This window comes from Desmodus rotundus, chromosome 3, assembly GCF_022682495.2.
Source record: "Desmodus rotundus isolate HL8 chromosome 3, HLdesRot8A.1, whole genome shotgun sequence".
Taxonomy (NCBI): Eukaryota; Metazoa; Chordata; class Mammalia; order Chiroptera; family Phyllostomidae; genus Desmodus; species Desmodus rotundus.
Window position 1 is genome coordinate 56,482,767 of NC_071389.1, and position 23,641 is coordinate 56,506,407.

Sequence of the window (23,641 nt, forward strand, 5' to 3'; positions counted from 1 at the left end):
ACCCTTCCAACTTTTCCTTTCATTTTAACACTTTCTTAATTACCTGGGATAAAAAGAATCAATTTCAAAAGTCTTTAAACATACCCCCAAATTTCTATACAAACTTCTTCATCTGTGTCTTATCCTCACATATCAGCATAAAGATAAGAGTGTAAATAAATTCCCACCAATACCTCAGTGAAGTTGTTAAAAATATAAATACCCATTAAAATGATATGGCTCTGCCAATTTGGCTTAAAAAACCTGTATTACAAAATTCTGTCAGGTGACTAGTAATATTTTGACATTTTTGGTAATCTGGAAAAGGTTGAGATCCCTGTGTTTGGGGCTTAGCTTTAGCACTGTAGCCTGAGGCAGCGCAAAACACACCCCCTCTCAGAGCCCTGCCCCTCTCATCCGTGAGGCACTGTAGCAGCAGACTGCAGCAGAACCAGTACAGCCAGTCATACGGGTGTTTGTAAATAAAACCAGCATCTGTACTTTTTATTTCAAAAGGTTGATAGAAAAAATTAAAGATCTATTGGGTTCAAGTGACATGAGATATAATGGACTATACAAATATAAAGTACTATTGATTTTATAAGTTGAGAGTGACCTTTGCTAATCCATTCTTACTCTAACTAACAGGGTCGTCTTCTTAATACACACAATTTATCATGTGACTCAGCTACTTACTACCTGCCAACGACTCTTCTTTGTTAACAGAATAAAGTTCATATGCTTGATAGCCTCATAATGCCCACTGACCCCTCACACCCTGTGATACATATCCAGCAAGAAATACTTGGAACTCCTAAAAGCATACCACACATGTTCAACTTCTAGGCCTTTGCTAAGTCTGATTCCTTTTGCCTGATTCTCTTTTGACACTTTGTCAATCTTGATAAATCCTATTTATTCTTATCCTCAACTGAAGTGTTATCACTATTTAAAAAGTTTTCCTGAAGTTGTTCGCACATCTCAAATTTACCTCTATTTATAGCTTTTATAACATTGTGTCAATCATAAATACAATTCGGTAACTGTCCCCAGATACTAGAAATCAATGCTAATTTCTTATTTATTATTTTACCCCAAGGGCATAACAGTATATGTTAAGTAGAGGCCTTATGGTCAGACATGGTCAGTAAGAGTACAAGCTCTGGAATCAGACAGTCTTGGGTTCAAATCTTAGTTTTATCACTTATTTGTTGTACTACTTCAGATGTTCATTTAAACCTTTCTAAGACTCTCTTTCCTTGCAGACAAAGTAAGAATAATTCCAGATAAAGGTGCTATGATAATTAATATCTTGAACTAAGCATACAGAAATATTAGCTATCCTAATAATGATGGTAATAATCATAATGATGATGATGATGATGAAAGTCCTCAATGAATATTTGTTCAGTAAAAAGATGATCAAATGAAATATGTTGACTACTAATAAAAAATTGTTTTTATGGAAACATGATCCAAATTCTGAATGATTTGTTCTAAACCAACTCTTGGAACAGAGTACATTTAGTGAGAAATGGTTATTACCATATTTATTTGACAGGTCTCTGAGGGAGCCAATTTTATAAAGATAATGAAGATGATGGTAATGATGACAAACCCCCCCCCAACTTTTACTCCTCTAGCAGTAGGCATCCTCTGTAATGAAATTCCTGGTCAATCATTTCTTATTGATTTAATACTAATCTTAAAGAAACACAGGAAAACTAAACTGGGGAAACTCTCTGGGGAACTAAAAAATCAACAAGAGTTGAAAATACAATATTTTAAGTTTAATTCAAATTTAAAAAATCATATTTAATATACTTACTGAAAAAATATCAAAAATCTGACAGTAAATTAATAAAAGCTGAAAATTATGAAAATCAACATTCAAACAGCTTTAAAGGGGCATCATAAACCTCTACTAAGGAATATTAGAACAAGTGAATATATAACTTCGTATAAATAAAAATGGATTTAAGTTAAAAAGAAAAGGATTTAAGTTAAAATGGAGAGATTTAAGTTATGAAGATCTTGAAAAGAAAAAATATTCCAATTACAAACTATGTTTTTTGTGAAAAGAAATTGTAGGCTAAAAGGTCTTGAAGTATTTTTTCCAGTGGAAAACATTTTCTGCCCTTCAGCTGGCTATTGACTTAGGCAGCAGGAGAAAAGATGTGTTTTTAACCCAAATCATTAAATACGTGACAAAAACTGTTTGACTGCTAAAGGTGTAATTGGAAAAATTATTGACGTTAATGATGGTAATCACAACAGTTGAGAAATAGCTAGCAGAAAAACACCACTGCTTACAAAGTGCCGTGGTACAATTTGTAACGATTAGCAGAGAAGCACGCTAATATGCTTAATGCAATGTTTTGAAGGTCACTCAACTATCAGCTTGCCATAACGCCATTCAATTTCATATACAATAAAAATCCAAGATCATTTATGGAAAGAATTTTGTAGTGCTTGTAGAACAGTATATTACCAACTCTGGCTGTGTGTATAAGCAGAAAGGCCTGATTTAATGCAACATTAAGCAACTGTAGCTTTGTTCTACTTTTTTATTTTTGCTCTACATTTTTTAAACATTACACTAATTATAAGGAGATTTGGCCTTACAACATACTGCATATTTAATCTTTCTAAAGAGCTTATCTAATTGATTCGCAAGATACAACTTATTTATACTATTAGCAAAAACACATGGCGTATATATATATATATATATATATATATATAATATTGTGGCTTAATTAGAAAAAGTCCATGTTACCTTAAATACATTGAAGAATAAAAGACCACATGAATTCAAATGGCATTTGAAATTTCCATTTAATTATACTTTAAAACTAATTTATATGACTTGAATGATTTTCTTTTCCTCTCTCCTACTCAGAATGTTGCTCTGCAAAACTAGATTCTTCTGCAAATGAAAAAGCAGATAAAGATTGAGTGATGTTGAGGAAAGAGGAGGAATGATGGTGGTGGTGGTGTGGAAAGCCACAGACAAGAAAACACTTAAATATGATTATCCGATGGTGGTACGTTCACCAAGTCAATGGCTAAATTGCACCCTAGAAGGACTTTTTCTAACATCCTTGCTCTGGGCTCTAGCCTAAAGTCCTATAAGTGAGATCTACGGTTCCACGAAAGCATGCATTTTCAAAATCCTCCTGTATCTCTCTTTCTCCAGCCCCCAGGGTATGCAACAGGGAACCTCAAATATCTTAATATCATTCTCAAATTTAGTAATCATGTACTAAAGAAAGTATCTGAGCACAACATTTAGCAGTGGAGCCTGGATGCCCTGACTCTCTGTCCTTTGTGACTCTGCTCTTTGCAACTTTGTTTTTCAGCTTAAGTTCAAGGGCAGTCTTTAATATTCATTAAAAAAGACAAATGGAATCATCACAAATATATAATCAAGGCCCTGACCAGGTAGAACTGTTGGTTAGAACGTTGTCCTGATATGCAAAGGTTGTGGGTTCGATCCCCAGTCAGGGCACATAGAAGAAGCAACCAATGAATGTATAAATAAGTGGAACAAGAAATAGATGTCTCTCTCTCTCTCCCCCCGCAAATCATTAGATTATATATATTATATACATATAATATATATTCAAGCATAGTTTGGGCATAGGAAATTCAAACTTATTGTTTAGTTAATTAAGCTTCTTTATCAATATGATGGAATCAAACAGTATAATGTAAAACAACTAAATTTCTGGACAAGGGAAGAACAATCACATTTAAATTTAATCTTACAATAAAATCCAAAAGAAATAATAAATATTGTTTACCTTCACAAATTGTGACACCATTTCCCGAAAATCCCATGTTGCAATAACAGGCTTCAACTCCATTCCGTATTTCACATTTTGCATTTGGAAGACAAAGTGTCTTGGTGCAATTTTGAGTGTAAGAACAATTCAACAAAGTGGAAAAACCCACTAAAGAAAATAGAAAAATACATCTTTTCAGAAAGAAAAAGTTCCCCCCACTGCCGAGTTAGATCATAGTAAATACAAATAGATTTATTTCTTTTTATGTAGATTACAAGAATTTCCCAAGGGATCATTTAGTTAAAAACATCAGAAGAGCAAGTGGCAAAAGGGCACTATTGAGTCTCAATGTTGATCAAGTAAATTTCAGCAAAGCCAAAATGTAACAATCCAGCTTTATAAAGAAAACAGCATTCCTAGATCATTGGGCCGTAGTATCACCCCTCACCCTGCGGTGAGATGCTCTTAAAGGTAACTGATGATTGTAAAGCAATGTTACACTCTGGGAATGATTCAATGCTGAAATCACAGTAAATTAAGTCTTTTGAAATTCAAATCTGTGTTATTTTAAGATGAAGAGCAACATATCGTAGCTACCAGAAGGGCAAATACAATTACAATTTTTTCTGTGTTTTTACATTCTGCCTTTTCAATTAAAAATTATTTTATGTTTTCTCCCATTAGGGGAAATTAAAATAAAACTCAACATACTGGTTAAAGATTCATCTTCCAGAAATGGAACAGCACACAAACATGGCCAATGAAACGCAGCAATAAGACCTATTTCAGAGTTATTACAAACAAGTTGGAAATGGTGGGCTATTTGGAAAAAATAAGGAAAAGTATAGTATATTATTATTTTTTATTGTTGTCTAAGGTCTTCTCAAGACAAACCCGCTTGGGGATGGACAGTCAAGGATCATGCACGGTCTCTGAATATTTTCAGTCATCTCAGATAAAGTAGTAACAAGAGATTCTTCAACATTTGCTTCTAAACCCCAGCCTAGCACAGGGCTGTATATACTGTCTAAATCATAATTAATTCGCCTTCAAGGATGTGATTTATTTTCTTTCTGCACAGCATCATCAAATGGTATTTCAAAAGAACCCAAAGTCTGGGCTGGCAGTCCTTTTAAAATGCCAAGAAACCTCCCACAAGTGTTAATGGTTTGGATTTTCTCAAATTTCTTGAGCAAGGGAGGGCTCAGAAGAAAGGTCACAGTCTGAGACTTTGGGGATTTGGGGCATTTTGTCAGCAGGAAAAAGAAAAAGGTGACAGTCCCTAGGCCCTGGATATCGAACTCCATAGAGTTGAAAGGCCAAGGAGAAAAACATCCTGAGAAGTTGCGTCAAAGCTCATGGAGACTTGGCGCTTCGCACTAGGCAAGTGAGTTCCACCTTGGGAAAATCCCATTCCCGACAAGTAATCGGCTCTGCAGCAACTTCGGTGACCAGGGGCGCTGGACACTCACCTAGGAGCAGAAGGACTTTCATTGGCGGCGGCCGCGGTGCTGGCGAGGCGGGAGCGCGACTGGGTGTTCGACGGGGTCCCGGGGACGCGACGCGGCCGGGCGGCTCGGCAGGCTCTGGGCTCCGTCCCCAGTGACGCGCAGGCTTCCTCCGGACACTTTCCGGTCTCTTTTGTGTGACTGTGTGTGTCAAGCCCCGAGTCTGCCGGCCGCGTCCGGCCCGACCCCTTCCCCCACGCCGCCCTGACTTCATTCCTCGTCCGTCTCCAGGCTGTCAGTGTCAGTACTCTGGCAGACCCCATTCCGGCTCATTTTGCCCCCAGGTGCAGGGACCAGAGAGCCCCATCCCACCCCAAGGCCTGTGCTCAACAACCAAAGCAGTTCAGAGCCCCGTGCGGTGTCCGCCTGAGAAAGCATCCAGAACTGAACAGGTCTTAGGGGTCCTTCCTACAGCCTAAATTCCAGGATACTGCATTATTTTATCCACTAATGAATTTCCATGAAAACTATGGGCTGAGAAGCGGTCAGGAGCCCTGAGTCCAAACAATGGGGCACTCATTGCCAGTATTCAGTCCTCACCGTGTGGGGCTCAGGGTTCCAGAGTATGACATACGGATATCCTCTGATGTGCCTAGAGATTAGGATTGTGCTCAAAACGCCTGGGTAAAACAATCAGAAAAGCCAAGTTTCAAGAATTAAAAGGCTCTGGCATTACAAAATGTTGTTTTTTTCATTTTCAATTAAAATTTACGTATACTCTCATCTCCCATGCCCAGAACAAATGTTCCTTTTGCATATCACTATATATCATATAGAAACTGGTGACTCAGGTTGAAATATTGATTCCAGCTTAAAAATTCAAAATAACTGGCAGATAAGACTAATTTATAAAGACAGAAAGCAGATCAGTGGTTGCCCCCGTGTGGGGTGGGGAGTCGGGATTGACTAAAAGAGGCATGAAGGAAAATTTGAGGTCAGTGGATATATTCTACATTTTTAAAAAGATTTTATTTATTTATTTTTAGAGAGAGGGGAAGAGAGGGAGAGAGAGAAGGAAACATCAACTGGTTGCTTCTTGAAAACCCCCAGCCAGAGACCTGGCTTGCAACCCCAGGCATATGGCCTGACCTGGAATTGAACTGGGGACCCTATGCTCTGTGGTACGACGTCCATCCCACTGAGCCACACCAATCAGGACTGAAATATTCAACATCTTGATTGGAATGGAGGTTGCATGTATGTGTGAATTTATCTGAACTCACTGAACTCTACTCTTAAAATTGGTGCATTTATAGTAAGTAGATTAAACCTCAATAACATTTATTTAAAGAAGTGACTGATATTTATGTCATCAAAATAAATCATTTTTCCTTTAAATTATTTGGCATCCATTTGTCATATTTCATATGTATTTTGTTTAATTTAACAAACATCTACTGAAAATCTATTTTGTATAGTGAGTACCTTCACAAAGATGAACAAAACATGGCCTTTGGGCTCCAAAAAGGTTATAAACTAGTAAGGCAGCAATTAAAATTGGTCACAATAACAGACCTTATAATGAGATAAATACTTATGTATAGACACATTTTCTCAGGTCTTTATTGTGTTTTTCTAGACCCATTCTAGTTTTATTTAATTCCTGCAACAAGCTCCAGAAGTGGCACCACAATAGATAAGGGAAGTGAGGAACGGAGGTGTGCTGTGACTTGCTCAGAGTCACACAGAGCCTAAAAGAGTGGCTTTAATTCAAACCCAGGCTGTTTGTCCCTGCGTCGGTGCTCGGTCACCTGCTATGTATGTTCCTTCTACAGCTCACCCTCAGGAGGGTGTTGCAAAAATGAGAAGTCTCTAGTTATTGCTATTCAGAGGGTCTGAAAGGTGATTTAAAGGCCCTAAATGCCACACACACATACACACACACAGACATGGATATTATTCTGTCAATAATTGGTTTCCTTTAGTAATTTTCTATATAAACAATACTTGGGCAGTGATTCAGTGAAAAAACTCTGGCAGGAATCTGAATGAGGGATGTTAAGGAGACATCAAAGGCAAGGAAGCCAGAATAGTCTAGGAAATAGACTAAAAATGCCCGAACAAGGGTAGGAATATTTGGATGGGGAGATGGTGACAGATTATAGAAAGGACTGGATAAAGACTAATTAGATAAATTGATGTCAGGTTGCCTTGCTAAGGTTGAGGGATCTGTTTGAGACAAAGAGAGTAGGGGTTTTCTAGTTGTGTGAGCAGAAGATAGTTGGAGCCATTCATGAAAATACAAAAGATAGACCAGGAGTAGCTTTGAAGTGAAAAAAAAAAAATGTACATGTAATGAACCCAGTTTTAAAATATAAAGTTCAAGGTGTTCTAATGTCTTGATTCCATTTATATGAAGCTAGTTTTTCCCAAGTCAATGAATACACTCATTATTCAAAAAGCACAAATATAGAATATATTATTTTCTGAGACTCTTATAAACTGAAATGCAGTATGTATAGTTAAAATCTTTACTTTAAAATAGTTTACACATCATAAATTCTTTTTATTTTTACCCTAAAGATAACAGAAGTAGCAGATTAAAAACTATTATTCTCTATAATTGCTTAACAATTAGCAGAGTTAAAATTCAATTTTTTGAAAAAATATTTTCAAACTTCTCTTTTGGATGTGTGTAATTAAAAAGCAAATGTTTATCCAGATATTTTTATCAAGAAAATACCAGATAGCACATTGGCAAGCCTGAGTGTTTAGTGATCCTTATAGTTTTAAGATTGTTCTTTGTAAAAATTAAAATTAATTAAAAACACATTACTTAAAGAAGATTACTTTTGTGGGAGTAGGTATTAAGATAATAGCTGTATAATTCTGGATCCTTGTTTTAAAAGAAATATAAAAGAAACATTTAAAATTTTCAATTTATATAAATATTTCAATTATAAGTGAAAAAATCATATTTTTAAAAAGTATTCTCAAAGACTATATAACGGCAAGTTCAAACTTTATTAATAATATTCACTTGTGTAGCATTGAGACATGTCTGACTTTTGAATTTTAAACTAAGCATAACACATGGAAATGAAGTCATTTTAAGCTGCCCGCCCAATTGTAGTTTTAATGCACTATTATGAACACTCATCCTGCAAGGTGAGATCTTATCAAATCCGTGATTAGTTCTATCTTGGGTCTGTCTATCAGATGCCAAATTAGACAGGATTTCCTTGAAAGGTTCCTGGTCAGGTTGTAGTTTGTTATGGAAAGTATTCACTGTGAAGACCTGGGTTTAGCTCTAGTTTTAATTTTGGATAATTCTTTAACCTCTTTGGGGACCATTTCACCTGCTGTAACTTGAAAATAACAGTGCCTGCCTGCCTGCTACATCACAGTGGACTGCTAAGTTTATTAATATACATGTCAGATCTGTGGGGTATTCCATCTCTCTCATATTCAACACATCTAAGTATAAAAACTTAGCGTGCAACTGGTACTAAGATGGTCTTCACAGAGACTGGCCCGGGAACACAGGCTGTTTCTGGACCCCCTTCAGGACCTCTGTGAGAGTGTCTAAGGCCTCACCTGGGTGCTAATTCTAGGATCGGATTCTATGTGTTTGGCCAGCTCTGTGACCATACCTCTAAATACTGTTATTACTCACAAGTCATTTGACTTTTCTCAACTTATGGAAACTTTGTCACCAATTTTTTACTTTAGGTAGTTACTCATTCCTTCATATTATCGCTCTTCCCATAGTACCACTAATAATATTACAATTTTTCCACCACAGGTCAATTTTAGTCAAACCTAGTACCATTAACAATATACATTTGCCAAAAGAGCTGTAAAAAGGTAAAAAAGGGAAGTTGAGTTATATGTAAGGTTGGAAAGAGTAATCTGATTGCAATATACTCAATGTTGAAATCAAAGAAAGCTTTACTGAAGTAGGAGATCAGCCACCCCCCTCCCCGCTCCCCGATGTAAGGGAATTGCCACCAATGGGTAAACACCGAGGTTCCACAAGGGAATTGTTTGTGAATGGTTCTTAACTGGTCTCTTAGAACTTGAAGGTAAAAAACAAAAACCAAAAAACATAGCTTTTATTTTTCCTTTATGACACCTCACTGTCATAAAGGAAATGACTCCAGAATGATAGGTATGTAATACAAATTTATCAAAATTTGACATTTTTATTTTTGGAGATTAACAGGAAATTGTGTGCCTCAGAGGTCTCTTAAGTTTCAAGATACATTTTATATTAATAGGATATAGAAAATATCAGTCTTTTACACTTAATTTTTTAAAAAGCCAGGTGAACACTTAATTATTTGTAAAGTCATTCATGGTTCCCAAACAGTGGAGAATTTTGTTTTTTGTTCTTTGTATTCTCAGTGTTCAGCTTATGATTTTAAATAATCAGTATAACTATGCTACAATTTTCAAACCAGCTATCTGGAAATTTGTGTCTCTCTAATCTATATTGAGCCTATTCAAGTTTTTTTTTTTATTGTTGACACTATCACAGATGTCCACCAATTATTTTCCTCCCCTTGCCCCTAGCCCCTCAGCACCCATCTGCCCCTGGCCTTCACCACATCATTGTCTGTGTCCATGGCCTATGCATATATGCATATATGTTCATTGGCTGATCTCATCCAGGCCCTCCCCACCGCCCTTCCCCTCTGAGATCTGTCAGTCTGTACCTTGTATCTAAGCCTCTGGTCCTATTTTGTTCCTCAGTTTATTTTTTTAAATTAGATTCCACATATAAGTAAGATCATATGGTATTTGTCTTTCTGCCTGGCTTATTTTGCTTAGCATTTCCACTTAAGCACTTTTAACAACTTCATACTCTAATTAGAAAAATAAAACCTTGTATTTAAAAATCATTTAAAATTGAGTTTCCAGAACTATGAAAAGAAACACTTGACTAGCTTTTATGCTACTCATTTTTTAGTGTAAGGGGGTACAAAAAGCATCTGGTAATTTTCAAAGTTGACTGGAAGGGAGGAGATCTGAGTTCCTTCCCAGTCTGGTCATTCAATTGTTTTGTGACCTTAAGAAAACTCACTAAATCTTTCCAGTATTCTGTTTAACACTTGCAAATATTCCTCTTTTGTATGACTTTTTTCTCTCCTATGGTTTCTGTTCATAAAGATTTATAAATTATCGTCCACATAGGAACTGATATTTTTGAGCCAGGCATTGATTTAAAAAAAAAAAAGCATGTGCATTATGCTAATGTTTGCATTGTAACTGACTTCTAAATTATTTTATTAATATACTTCCTTTTGTCTGGACAATTTCCATGTTACAAAAATATTAAGCTGACCTCATCTTTTTAAAGGGCAGCACTTTAAAAATATAAACCATGCTAAAATCACCTTTTATTTAGTATTGTTAAACTTTTTTGCTATGCTTTTAACATGTTGGGGTATTGATTTATTCATAGTTAATTACTCTTCCTTGAGTTGTCCAAAATAGTATCCTGAGAGGTTATAGAACCCATCAGGATGTACAAGTGATTTAAATTGTTTCTTCAGCTATGTTATCTATTGTAGTTTACATTTCACCTACCTTTGTGTTCTGTAATCCCTACTTTATTTTACCTTCTTACAATTCCCACAATTGCTCGATTTCTTTTTTACAAAATTAAATATTATAAGTATGTGCTGTCAGCATAGTTTAGTTGCTTATTCCTTATAATCATCACTATCATTAGCATGCTTATTGAAAATAGAAGTCTCTGGTTCAGCTCTCCAGGACGCATTATTATTAACTTCCTCTCACTTAGAGAATTATCCTCTTATTCTTCTTCTTAAAGATTTTATTTACTTATTTTTTAGAGACAAGGGAAGGGAGAGAGAAGGGAGGGAGAGAAACATCAATGTGTGATTGCCTCTCATGTACCCCTCCACCGGGGGCCTGGCCCACAACCCAGGCATGTGCCCTGACAGGGAATTGAACCAGTGACCCTTTGGTTCGCAGGCTGGGACTCCATCCACTGAGCCACACCAGCCAGGGCTATCCTTTTATTCTAACTCTTTATTTTCTATTTTGCCACAAATCTTTAATCTCAGGCAAGATTAACTCTCAGGCAGGATTTAATTTTTTCATTGTAATCTTTTATTAATATCCTTCAGTGAGAAGTAATTGGCTTAAAAATAGAAAACTATTTAGAAGTCTAAATAAAACACATTAGCTTATAATCATTTATAGTTTATCTCATTTAAACAAATTATGAAAGGTGGACATCAGGCCATGAGTTTTCCCCATGTCTTCATCTATAACCATAAATGGTATGAACAGTGCTGTTTCCAAGCAATTGCTGATATAATTTTGCCAACATGGAAATAATTAAACAGCTTGAAAGGGAACCATGTTTTCTTCTAAAAGTCATGGTGACATAAAGGCATCATTGTCACATAACTTATAAATTAACATTTTAAACCAAAGGCTAACATAGAGCATTAAGTTTTCATATGTCATTAGAAGTATTTAAAAAGCCAGTTGTATTAGTTTGTCATCCAAAGTTCTTAAACATTGATTTTGCAAATTTTAATCATACTATTAATTAAATAATACTATTTGTAATGACATAGTATAATGTTATTTTTTAAAATCTGTTAATAAAAATAGGTATTTTTGTCATATAAAATAGGTAAAACACATTTGTTTTATTTGATAACTTACAAGAAAGTGATTGGAATCTGGAATAATGATCAATTTTGATAATAATTCCAGGAACATTTTTTTCTATGAGTGGAATTCTAGAGAGAAAAAAGGTACTTTAAATGATGTGTTTTGTGAGTGAATCTTATCTGTAAAATATAAACAAAATATTTGAAGTGTAAGGAGTAATGGTACAGAACAACTCTCACATTATTTTATTTTTGTGACAGACGAGATTGCTTATCTGAGAACACAGGAAGAGTGAAGAGTTGTTTGTTGTGGTGGTAGTTTTGTATTAGCTGATATTCATGTATCTACTAAACTATACTTACTTTTTAAGTATATTTTCTAATAAAATACTTATGTTTAGAAAAAAAGAAATCTAAATTATAATTGTAACAATGTTGGGTATACATGAAATTGTTTACCTGTGAAAGATAGAAATTGCAGTTAAATTATTATCAGCATAGTTGGCATTTAATCCTGAGGTTGAGATACTATCAAAGATTTTTTAAAATTTTGTTTGATTAAATTATAAGATAAAAATAATATTCCAACATAAGTAGTTAATATTTATAGTAATTTAGGTGCTTACTCTTAAAATATTGGGCTATAGATTAAACCTTTCATAAGTAGTTTTTATTTGATTTCTACTAGATTATTGTATACTATTGGCCAGAATTAAAAAAATTTTTTTCTTCATTTTTAAAAATAATTTCAGTATTTCATTATTACAATGTATCTTCTAAAGATGTCCCTTATTGCTACTATATTTGTGAAAATTTAATATTTTTATTTACACTTGTATAAAAGTACTTTTGAAAACTTTATAATAAATAATATATATTACTTCAAAATCTTAATTCTCTGTTGACTTTCTTCTTTTTGTTTTGGAAGGCTGAAATTAATCATATGTATTGTTGTACTTTCAGCACTATGATTGTTAAAGTTGTCTATATAGTTTTTGATTGACGTCTCATTTACAGTGTTCCGTGCCCCATTACCACAGCATTTGAGAGGGCCCATATCAGTATGGTCTTAGAACTTGTCCTGTAAATACACTAATTGTATTCCATTTCTTACTATCCTTTTCAATAGAATGGCAAAATCTCATCTTCTCTTTTTCTTGTTTTTTGTTTCCTTAAAGAACTTATAAGGCTGTCAACAAAATGGATTAAGTTATACTTCTGTCATCATAAAAAGTTTGATCCAAACAAAAAGTTACCCTTGAATTAAAAGTGTAGCTAATAATTTCACTGTGTAAAAAAGTTACTGAGAGATAACATGCCAAAAGAATTCATCATTTTATTAGAGTCTTTAAATGATAACTTCCTGGTTCATGTTGAGGGCAGGTATGTATATAGTAAAATAGTGCAGATATAATTTTTAATGTACATTATCTAACTCTCAACATAGTCATTTGTTTATTAGAGTGCCAAGTTTACGTTAGCACTGAGTTATTTCCAAATATTATTATCCAAAAAAGCAATATTCTGTATAACTTGTCTAACAATTACCTAAGACGCTAGAACAATAGAATATAAAATATTTCTATGTACCCTGCTTTATCTGGAGAATTTTGCTTCAGTTCATATTTATCACTGCTACAATCACTTCCTCAGTGGCTTCCAGTGACCGTATATGGCTGAGGGAGGTCAAACTTCTTTATCTTCTGGAGCCAAAGGCATTGCTTTGTCTACCTGGCCCGATTTCTCTGTCAGAACAGGAAACGTGGCACTGTCACTGCCTGGCCTTCCTGCTCTTCCGCGAGCTTCAAACCAGTTAAAATGGCCTGTGTTTTATAATGAATTATTTAAAAATTGATGATTAATGGAAACAATTCCAATTAGGTGACTGGAATTAGATTGCAAGGAACAAAATCAATTAAAAAAACACCACAGAATCTTGATTCTTGCTTCCATCTGATGAATAATTCCTAAAGACGAAGGCTCTTAGCATTATTCCAGTAAAGCCCACCCAGTATTCCCCTTGGTAGTCATAAAAATTTGATCTTTCACGAGAAAACACACAATGATAGGTTAGCAACATAAGGGTGACTTTCTTTTTATTTAAAGAAAAAAGCAAATAATTCAAGTTTTAATATATATCTCAAAGTTGCTTTCTTTTTTTAAACAAAAAATTTTATTGTTATTCAATTACAGTTGTATGCCTTTTCTCCCCATCCCTCCACCCCACCCCAGCCGAACCCACCTCCCCCCCCACTTCCACCCTCCCCCTTGATTTTGTCCATGTGTCCTTTATAGTAGTTCCTGTAATCCCCTCTTCCCAAGAACAATCTATCTCAAAGTTGCTTTCAGAAGTAGCATCAGATATTCTCTACTGATTCATGAATTCTTTAGCCGACTCACTGAGTGTCTGCTTCACAGCCTGCCTGCATGACAGGCTGGAGACTGAAAACCACAGTAGAACAAAATGGCCTTAGGGTCTGATGCTGTGTTTCCTGGACAATGAGCCAGCTGGGACTCGGAGATGCCCCTCTACTTTCTTCAGTGGGGGTGGCTGTACCAAACCTGACTTCCCCTGGTGGCTCAAGGTACCCAGGTATTTTCCCAGACAACTGTTGTTAATAGCTGGCTTCAAAATTCAGACTTCCTGGCTCTCAAATTAACTGAAAATTCCTTCCTCTGCAACTGACAAGATTGATCTCCTACTCACCCCACCATCAGGGAAAGCAGGCCCTCTCCATTGAAAGGCACATCTGTACTTCATGGGCAAGAGAGAGGCCCCAGCAGCAGCCGGCCCCTGGGGATGTTGGGAAGACTAGAGGGCCTCTGCCTTCTCTTCTACTACTGTCCTTGGGCTTGTAAATGTATCTGGATAGATGCTGTACTAGACATACTTTGAGGGTTTGAAGTCCAGCGAATAGGTGTCAGCCCTCTGTTTTCTTACTGCATAAGCCTAAACAAGGCTTTTTTCAGAAGGTGGCAGGCTCCTGGGAGTCAAGAAATTTGGCTTTGTGTATCAGATGCTTAAAATCAGTTTTGACTATAAAGCCCTTTGTAAGGTTATGTCTTCCTGTGGGTGATTAGGGTATGAAAGATAACTTCCTCTTGATGGAAAGAGACTCCCTAATTCAAGCTATCTTTGGAACTCCAGAATGAATCCTCAGGGTAACTTTCAGGCAGCCTTGTCCCTTGTACCATCAAGTTGACATAGCATGTTTTTGATTTCAGTAATTTGAGAGTTAAGCAACAATAAACAAAAATAATCAATACAGAGAAATAATTGTCAATGGTGCCAACAAAGAACATAGCCTGGTGTGAGGGCATGGCAGGGATTGCTGGATGCTTCCCTAACAAACACTCTTCTCCATCTTTCATATTAGTGGTACCCTGTACTTGAAGACGGGAACTTGGCCTACTAATATAAAACTGCATTTTCTAGTCTGCCTTGTAGCTGGGACCGCTTAGACCAAGTTCTTGCCTTGGACAAGCTTTTAATTTCACTTTTGGAAACCTCCTTTAAATAGACTAACTGTTTCTCCCTGCTTTTTCCATCCTGCTCCTTGTGACATGGTGGTAAAAATCAGACCTCTAACAGTTATCTTGGTCTAGGAGAAAGAGCCACAGCCTCCTTTGGTGAGGTGACAAACCACTGTTGCCTCCCAGAGTGGACAGAATGGGCTGCCTCTAGTTTTCTTTAATGTAGAAACAAACAAATAAACAAATACATGCACACATACATAATGTCCGGTCTTGTTTGAGCCACTGTTATGTGGAGACTTACTTTTAACCAGAGGTAAATCTAATCCTAACTGATGATGTTTTCCAAACAATCAGTGATATAGCTTTGAGAGAGCCAGAGTCGTGGACATTGTTGTGATGCACGGGACAAAGCCAAGTCCACCATGGCAATCTGCAAATGGACTCTTTGTACCAACATAATGCCTTGACCTAATTTGTCCTTGACTCCAAGCAGGTAATGAGCAGAGGCTGTCAGCAAAGGAAGGCAGAAGCTTAGGAAGGAAGGAAGAACATTAAGATAAGACAGGCCTACCACATGGCTCTAGACCGCAGTTTAGGAGATTAAATATACATATACACATATTCATATATGAATATATACATATGACGGGGAACTCCTAAAACAGAATTTAATTATAAAAAGTGTGTATTTATTCGTACTTGTTTAAACTTCAGTCACCTTCAAAGTACTCTTCGATGCAATACACCTATCGAGACGTTATTTCCACTCCTCAAGCAGTTTTTAAACTTGTTGATTTTGATGCCTTCTAGTGCCTCTGCCATTTGTTGTGTGTGTGTGTGTCTGTTTCACCTCTTCCACACTGGCAAAGTGTTTCCCTTTGAGGACTTTTTTCATTGGGGGAAACAAAAAAAGTTGCTCAGGACAAGATCAGGTGAATAGGGCAGGTGGGACACAAGGGCCATCCCGTTTTTGGTAAAAAACTCAGTGGTGTGGGCAGATGTGCTCACAAATTGCCCATGATGAAATGTGCAAATGCATTGAAAGAGTCTTCAAAAAATTCGCTGAAGCCAGACTCAGTCTCTCACAACACCACGAGGTAGCACACTGATACATCTGTGTTCCTAGAACACTCACCTTGTGTGGGAGGCCTGTACTACAAAAGGCCCATACTCCAAAAGATAATTTCGTTTTGGGTGGGTGTTTCCCCTCATATGTGTATGTGTATATATGTGTGTACAGCATGTCCTCAAATAACATCATGTTGTTCAATGTCCTTTTGTTACAACATTGATGAGAAAAAAATCACCTCTGGCCAGGGCCACTGTGTGTATGTGGCATGTGTGTGTTCTCCCATGTCTGTGTGGATTTTCTTTGGGACTTCATTTTCCTCCCACACCCCAGTGATGTGCACCTGAGGTGAACTGGCATGTCCACATTGTCCCTGTCTCAGTGAGTGTGGGTGTGTGTGAGTGTGTCCTGTGATGAAGAGGGTCCTGTGAGGGTGGGTCCAACCTTGCAACCTGAACTACCTGGACAGGCTGTTCCCACCTGGGGCCCTGAACAGGAATTAGAGGTTGAAAAGAGTTATCTTTCTTGTTTTTATTCATCTTTCTTAAATGCGAATATAGCTCACATTAGCCTATAGTAAAATTGATTTTGTTGTGTGTTGTATTGCTTAAAGTCAGTTTCCAAGAACTTATCAATTAATTGATACAAAGAAGAGTTAAGTTCCTATGTAATATTTTTGGTTACAAAAAGATCATCTCATTTCTACATTTCTAATATATAAATGGACCAGCACAAATAACACCCCCTTTTACTACAAACTCTTTTATTACAAAATCATAAGCATGTAATTATGTAACAACAATATAACACTCAAGCACAACATATGACATTTTAGGTGAAATATTCAATTAAAACTATAAATATCACACCCATATTACTACCCTCCCAACCACACTCACGCAGGCATTATTTCTGCTGGACTGCGTGTATACATATATAGTTTGAGATAGGTGCAGGTATGGTAAACTTTTTAAACTTAACCTTTCTTCAAACATAAGTACAATAAAAATATCAAGATTAGAATCTTTATTTTTTTCACTTATTTTTTTAGTCCAGGGATTAAAACAAAATTAGGGCAATGAAGTGTTTTCTCAAAATTTATTATGAGATAATAGCTTTAATGCTGGATGTCCGTCCAAAGTCTTCAAGCATATTGAACTTATTATAATAGATTCTCAAGTTGTACATTAAATTAAAGAGATCATCCTTGATTAACATATAAAGCTACATGAAAGTACCTCTCTGTGGCAAGTCCAAATCCAAGTGATTTAACTGCTCATGACTCCATCTTCTGAGTGCTTTGCTTAGTGTATTAAAAATGACAGAATTTCAAGATTTCAAAGAAATCCATAAGGACTTTGTTCAATCAAAGGATTACTGAAATGTTTCTAAATAATTGACATGGCGACTTTTATAGATTTTGAAGATGGTCATTAAAAATAAGATAGTATTTATCAGCATAACATGAAAAAAGCATTCTAACATGCTGTAAGTTATAGTGGGAATTTTTTATTAATTTATAGCTATCACAGTGTTTTTGTAACACAATCTGAGGCTTTGAGTTAAGCAAATGTGGCTTATTGATAGTCTTTTGGTTTCTGAGTAGTTGACATGTTAAGTGAAATATTTAGAAGTAATAGCTTTATTAGTAAAATTGTCAGTTCTACTTTTACTTTTAAGTGCAATTATTAGATAACATTAGCTTACTGATATTGATGGACTTTCATACAAGGGTAAAAAGAAGATAATATTTTCATCTTTACAAAAAGTGTCTGTAGTTCAACACATGAAATTTTTTTGCAACATATCAACATTTATTTTGCAGAACCATAAATACACCTTTTAAAAGCAAATTTATGTTGTCTTAGAATGTGATAGTATTAATAAGATTGATCAAAAATAAATTTGGGAAGAAATGAAGAAAAATTTGATGTACATTTTTCAGTTATAAATAAAATAGAGATTCAAATAATGGTCTATTAATGAACAAAAAAGGAATAGTCTAAAAGTCTTCTCACATCTTGAGTACACATCACTGATGAGAAAAACCATTTGCTTTGTGATTTATAATTGTTTATAGAATTTAATTTCTTTATTCTCTGTGTTCCTTTGACTTTATCTGTTTTGACACTTCCTCAGTGATGTATTTATGTAGAATGCCCCACATTAAACAGTAAGTTTCCCCAAAGACAAACCTTGTCTTGTGCAGTTATTAATATGTAATATTGAGTCATGTCATATGTTTACTCATTGCCGGCCACTGTGATAATCTATCATGTGGATATATTTAGAGCAACAATGCCCGAGGATGCCTTGAGATTTCCAGTTAAGATGGCAGCATAGGTAAACATAGCTTGGCTCCTTTCACAACCACATCAAAATTACAACTAAAATATAGAACAACCATCACCCAGAACCATCAGAGATCCAGTGGAATGGAAGTATCACAACTATGGGATTAAAGAAACCACATCCATACAGACTGGTAGTTGGGGTGGAGGCTCAGAAAAGGCTGGTCCCTCATCCATGCATGCTGGATAAAAGTCAGGAAGCATATCTTGGGAGTGAGGAGTCTCAGCCCCATACCAAACCCCCTCAGCCCAGGGTTCCAGTCCCAGGAAGGTAAGTCCCCATATCTTCTGGCTGCAAAAGCCAGAGGAGAATGAGTCAGTGGAAGAAACTTCTAGAGTCACAAAATGTTCCTCTTAAAGGACCCACACACAGACTTACTCAGACTCACTCCCTTTGAGATCCAGAACCAGAGTAGCAGCTTGAAAAGCACCAGTGACATACAGGGAGAAACTGAAGTGTCTGGCATCAAGGTGAGAACTGAGGGACAGCTTTCTCTCAGACAGAAAGGTAGGCAGAGGCCATTGTCCCTTTCCTGAACCTTCCCCACACAGAGTGGCAGGCAGGTGCCATACCTGAGACTCCATCAGCTTGGCCAAACCTGCTTGCCCCACTCTGGATATTAATCCTCTGACATTCCATCTCACCCAACTTATAGGCCACCCAAGCTGTTAACAGTGACTTTTCTATATGAACGCCTGGTCTTGGCTCATGTTTCATAGCTTCTTAAGTCCTCTCAAGCAAGCAACATCTATCCTCAGTGGAACCAGAACCCCCATACCTCTGACTAAGTGGCCCCAGGCCCTGTACTAACAGTAGCCAGTCTAGAATCACAGCTTGGTTTTGCCCGGGAATGTCCAATCCCAGCACAACTAGCAACAATCTTAGATTGTTTTATAGCTCAGGTAGGGTGGCCCAGACAGAACACAGGTGGGGGAAGACTTTGGCCTGTACCACCTGGGAAACCCCAAAGTCTGCATCTTCAGTGGACAGCTACAGACCACATTGGAGCACCACCACCCTGCTCCTGCACAACTGATAGGCAGAGGACGGAGGTTGGTGGTCAGTGGTCACAGCCAGTACTTGCTGACTGGTCTGGGTAAATCCCTCCCATTGACTTTCCAACAGCAACCAGGGGTTTACTACAAGAAGAGGGTATACTCAGTCCACACAAAGGGTATACCTTGGGTACCCAGTTTGGGTGATAGGGGAGGCTGTGCCAATGGACCCTACAGGACAACTACTACATTAGGCCATGCTACCAAGATATGGAGTCATAGAAGCTGTACCCAATACATAGAAACAAACACAGGGAGGCTGCCAAAACAAGAAGACAAAGAAACATGACCCAGATGAAAGAACAGATCAAAACTCCAGAAGAAGAACTAAACAAAGTTCTTCAAAGGTAAGCAATATATCAGATGCAGAGTTCAAAACACTGTTTATAAGGATGCTCAAGGAACTAGTGAGGGCCTCAACAGTATAAAAAAGATCCAGTCAGAACCAAAGGATACACTAATTGGAATAGAGAACAATTTACAGAAAAAAACAACAGTAGAGTGGATGAAGCCAAGAATCAAATCAATAATTTGGAACATAAGGAAGCAAAAAGCAACCAATCAGAACAACACAGAGAGAAAAAATAAAACCCCACAGAGTCAGAAAAAAAAAAAAAAGGATAGTGTAAGCAGTCGCTGGGACAACTTCAAGTGTTCCAACATTCACATCACAGGGGTGCCAGAAAGAGAAGAAGAGCAAGAAATTGGAAATCTATAAAAAATATAATGAAAGAAAATTCCCTTAATTTGGTGAAGGAAATAGACATGAAAGTCCAAGAAGCACAGAGAGTCCTAAATAAGATGGATGCAAAGAGGCCCACTCTAAGACACATCATACTTGAAATGCCAAAGGTTAAACATAAAGAGAGAATCTTAAATGTACTAAGAGGAAAGCAGTTACGTATAGGGGAGTTCCCAAAAGACCATCAGCTGATTTCACAAAAGAAATTTTGCAGTTTAGAAGGGATTGGCAAGAAATATTCAAAGTCACGAAAAACAGAGACCTATAGCCAAGATTGCTCTACTGAGCAAAAATATCACTTAGAATGAAAGGGAAGATAAAGAGATTCCCAGACAAGAAAAATCTCAAGAAGTTCACATCACCAAATCATTATTATATGAAACGTTAAAGGGACTTATTTAAGAAAAAGAAGATCAAAGCTATGAACAATAAAATGGCAACAAATACATATCCATCAACAACTGCATCTAAAAAACAAACTAAACAAACAGGAAGAATGGAGACAAAATCATAGATACCAAGTACATTTTGATGATTGCCCTATGGAAAGCAGTTGTGGGGGAATAGATGAAGAGGTGAGGGGATTAAGATGTACAAATTGGTAGTCACAGAATAGTCATGGGGATGTAGAGTACAGTACAGAAAACAGGGTAGCCAAAGAACTTATCTGCATGACTCATGGACATGAATAATGGTGTGGGGATTGCCTGAGAGGGTGCAGGGTGCTGGGTTGAAGAAGCAAAGGGTGAAAAATTAGGACAACTGTAATAGCAGAATCAATAAGATATAATTTTTAAAAAGAATGCCTTGACAAAAGAGGTCTTATACTGCAAATCCTCCTCAGTTGTTAGTTGATTAATTAATTAAACAAACAAAACAAAATTAAACACTTAAACTGATTTGGAGTATAAATTTTCAGCATTTATTGTATCCACGGCCTTAAAAGTATTCCTATCTTTTGACTCAGTAGTTCACATTCTTTACATATAGTATGAAACAAGAACAAAATAACTCCTAATTTTAACAAGTTTTATGCACAAAATTAATTAAAGCCACTTTAATCATGGCAATCAAGTGTTGAAACCAATTTAAGAACTCAACAAACAGGACATAATTAAGGAAACTACACCCCAACTAGTCAATGTTAATTGATCATATAAAATTAGGGATCAAACACACAACCTAGGTATGTGCCCTGACTCTGGATCGAACCTGCAACCTTTTGTGTACAGGACAATACTCAAACCAACTGAACCACCCGGCCATGGCCCAGCAACATTTTTAAATGTTATTTATAGACTATTTAATGACAAGGAAAATTCGTATAGCATAATTTTAAGTAATGAACAGAAAAAAACAAATTGCATACACAACATTATTAACACTAATAACTACTATGTAGTAAATATTTGTTATTTACCAGCCACTATAAAGCATTTGGTATATATAAATTCACGTATAATTTGAGGTAACTCTATAAGCTAAATGTGTATTACCATTTAAAAAATGAAGATCTGAAGATTAGCAATAATAAAATGTGTCCAATATCATCTGTTGGTGAGTGGCAGTGTCTGGCTCCCATCATAGCCCGTGGTTTTGTCTGTCCCACTGGGGTTTAAAATTGGTTTGCCCACAACCCATAATAAAAGATGTGTTTAGCGCTGCAAATTCAGTATGTGAAAAAACACACAGAAACACACACATAACTGTCTATATAGATACATAACTTTAAAAAGCACCATATACTAACTTACTCATCCTTTTTAGCTTGTGTCCTAACAAGTTAGTGCTGCATTCTGCCACAGTAGATCCACCTCTTCCTGTCAGAGCAACAGGAAAACAAACTTCCTCTTTCCAGGACCAGTCTCAAGAGGTAGCCAAATATCTTGGCCAGTTTGTCAGAAAAACATCTGAATGTCAATTGTTGAAAAAATCAGAGTTATTGTTTTGCACAAAAATGACCTGGTAGTGTAATAGATAAGACTAAACTCCTTTACTTATCTAGAGGTTTATTTTCTGACTAACAACCTAGCTGACTCACATGGATATCACTGTTCAAATCAAACAGGTTACAGGAAGCAAGTTGCTTGATGGATAGAGGTCAAAAATGAATAGATTTGGAGTTGCAAACTAAGGAAATTCCCAGCCCTAACCTTAAGTCCTCTTACTGTACAGCTCCCATAGAGGCAAACCCTGGCTGAGTTGTATATGTTTACAATAAAACATTTGTTTCTTCATGTCTCTAATATTTATTGAGCACTTAAGAGCAATGCACTATGCTAGGTAATGGGGATGTAACAGTGAACAAGACAAAGCCTTATGAAGCTTATCGTCTGTGTTGTTTCCACTTACTATATTTAAGCTATATCCCTAACGCCTAGGACTACTTACTTGGATATGCCATTTGAATGTCTAAAACATTTTCCAAAATTAAACTTCCTTTCTTCCTCTACCTCCCTAAACATCTGTAACTGTGTCTACTTCCACATTTAAGTTAAGGATAATTTCATTGTGACTGCTACTTAAGACACAAGCCTTGGAATCACTTTTGACTCTTCCCACACCCAACATCCAAACCCATCAGCAAAATCTGTGAGCTCTACCTTCATAATCTACTTAGAATCATTTTAGTTTTCATTGTCATGACCACCTTGATCCCCCAAAACATATATAATACATAAGTATAATTGGGGTCTACACAGAAAGTATCCAATCATGCAACATGAAAAATAGACACATTTATTGAAGATACAAGAAACACTGTACATAAGACAATGATGCTTCAGTCCCCTTCAAAGTATGCACCTTGGGACCTCACACAGTTCTCCCAATCACCATCAGCTGCTCCACAGTATTTTTCTGAATCTCACTGATTGTCTGAAATCTCTTCCCTTTCAAAGGTGACTTTAGTTTCAGGAAAAGCCAAAAGTCACAGGGTGCCAGATCTGGGCTGTAGGGGGACTGAGTCAGCTGGGTGATTTAATGTTTTGCCAAGAAAAACTGCACAAGATGTGAGGCATGAGTGGGCGCATTGTTGTGAGAAGCTGCCAATCACCAGTTACCCATAGCTGTGGT

General features: G+C 36.5%; 1 protein-coding gene across 1 annotated transcript in view; it reads right to left on the bottom strand.

The window, feature by feature from the left end:
- ADGRL4 (adhesion G protein-coupled receptor L4) overlaps positions 1–5,731 on the bottom strand; it is a 111,791-nt gene extending 106,060 nt beyond the window's left edge. The window contains exons 1-2 of the mRNA XM_024565496.4: positions 5,240–5,731; positions 3,786–3,935 (exon numbers count right to left, since the gene is read on the bottom strand). Coding sequence (XP_024421264.3) covers positions 3,786–3,935; positions 5,240–5,489 — 400 coding nt within the window. The 5' untranslated portion in view covers positions 5,490–5,731. The remainder of the gene's footprint in view (positions 1–3,785; positions 3,936–5,239) is intronic.
- Between the last annotated feature and the right edge of the window lie 17,910 nt (positions 5,732–23,641).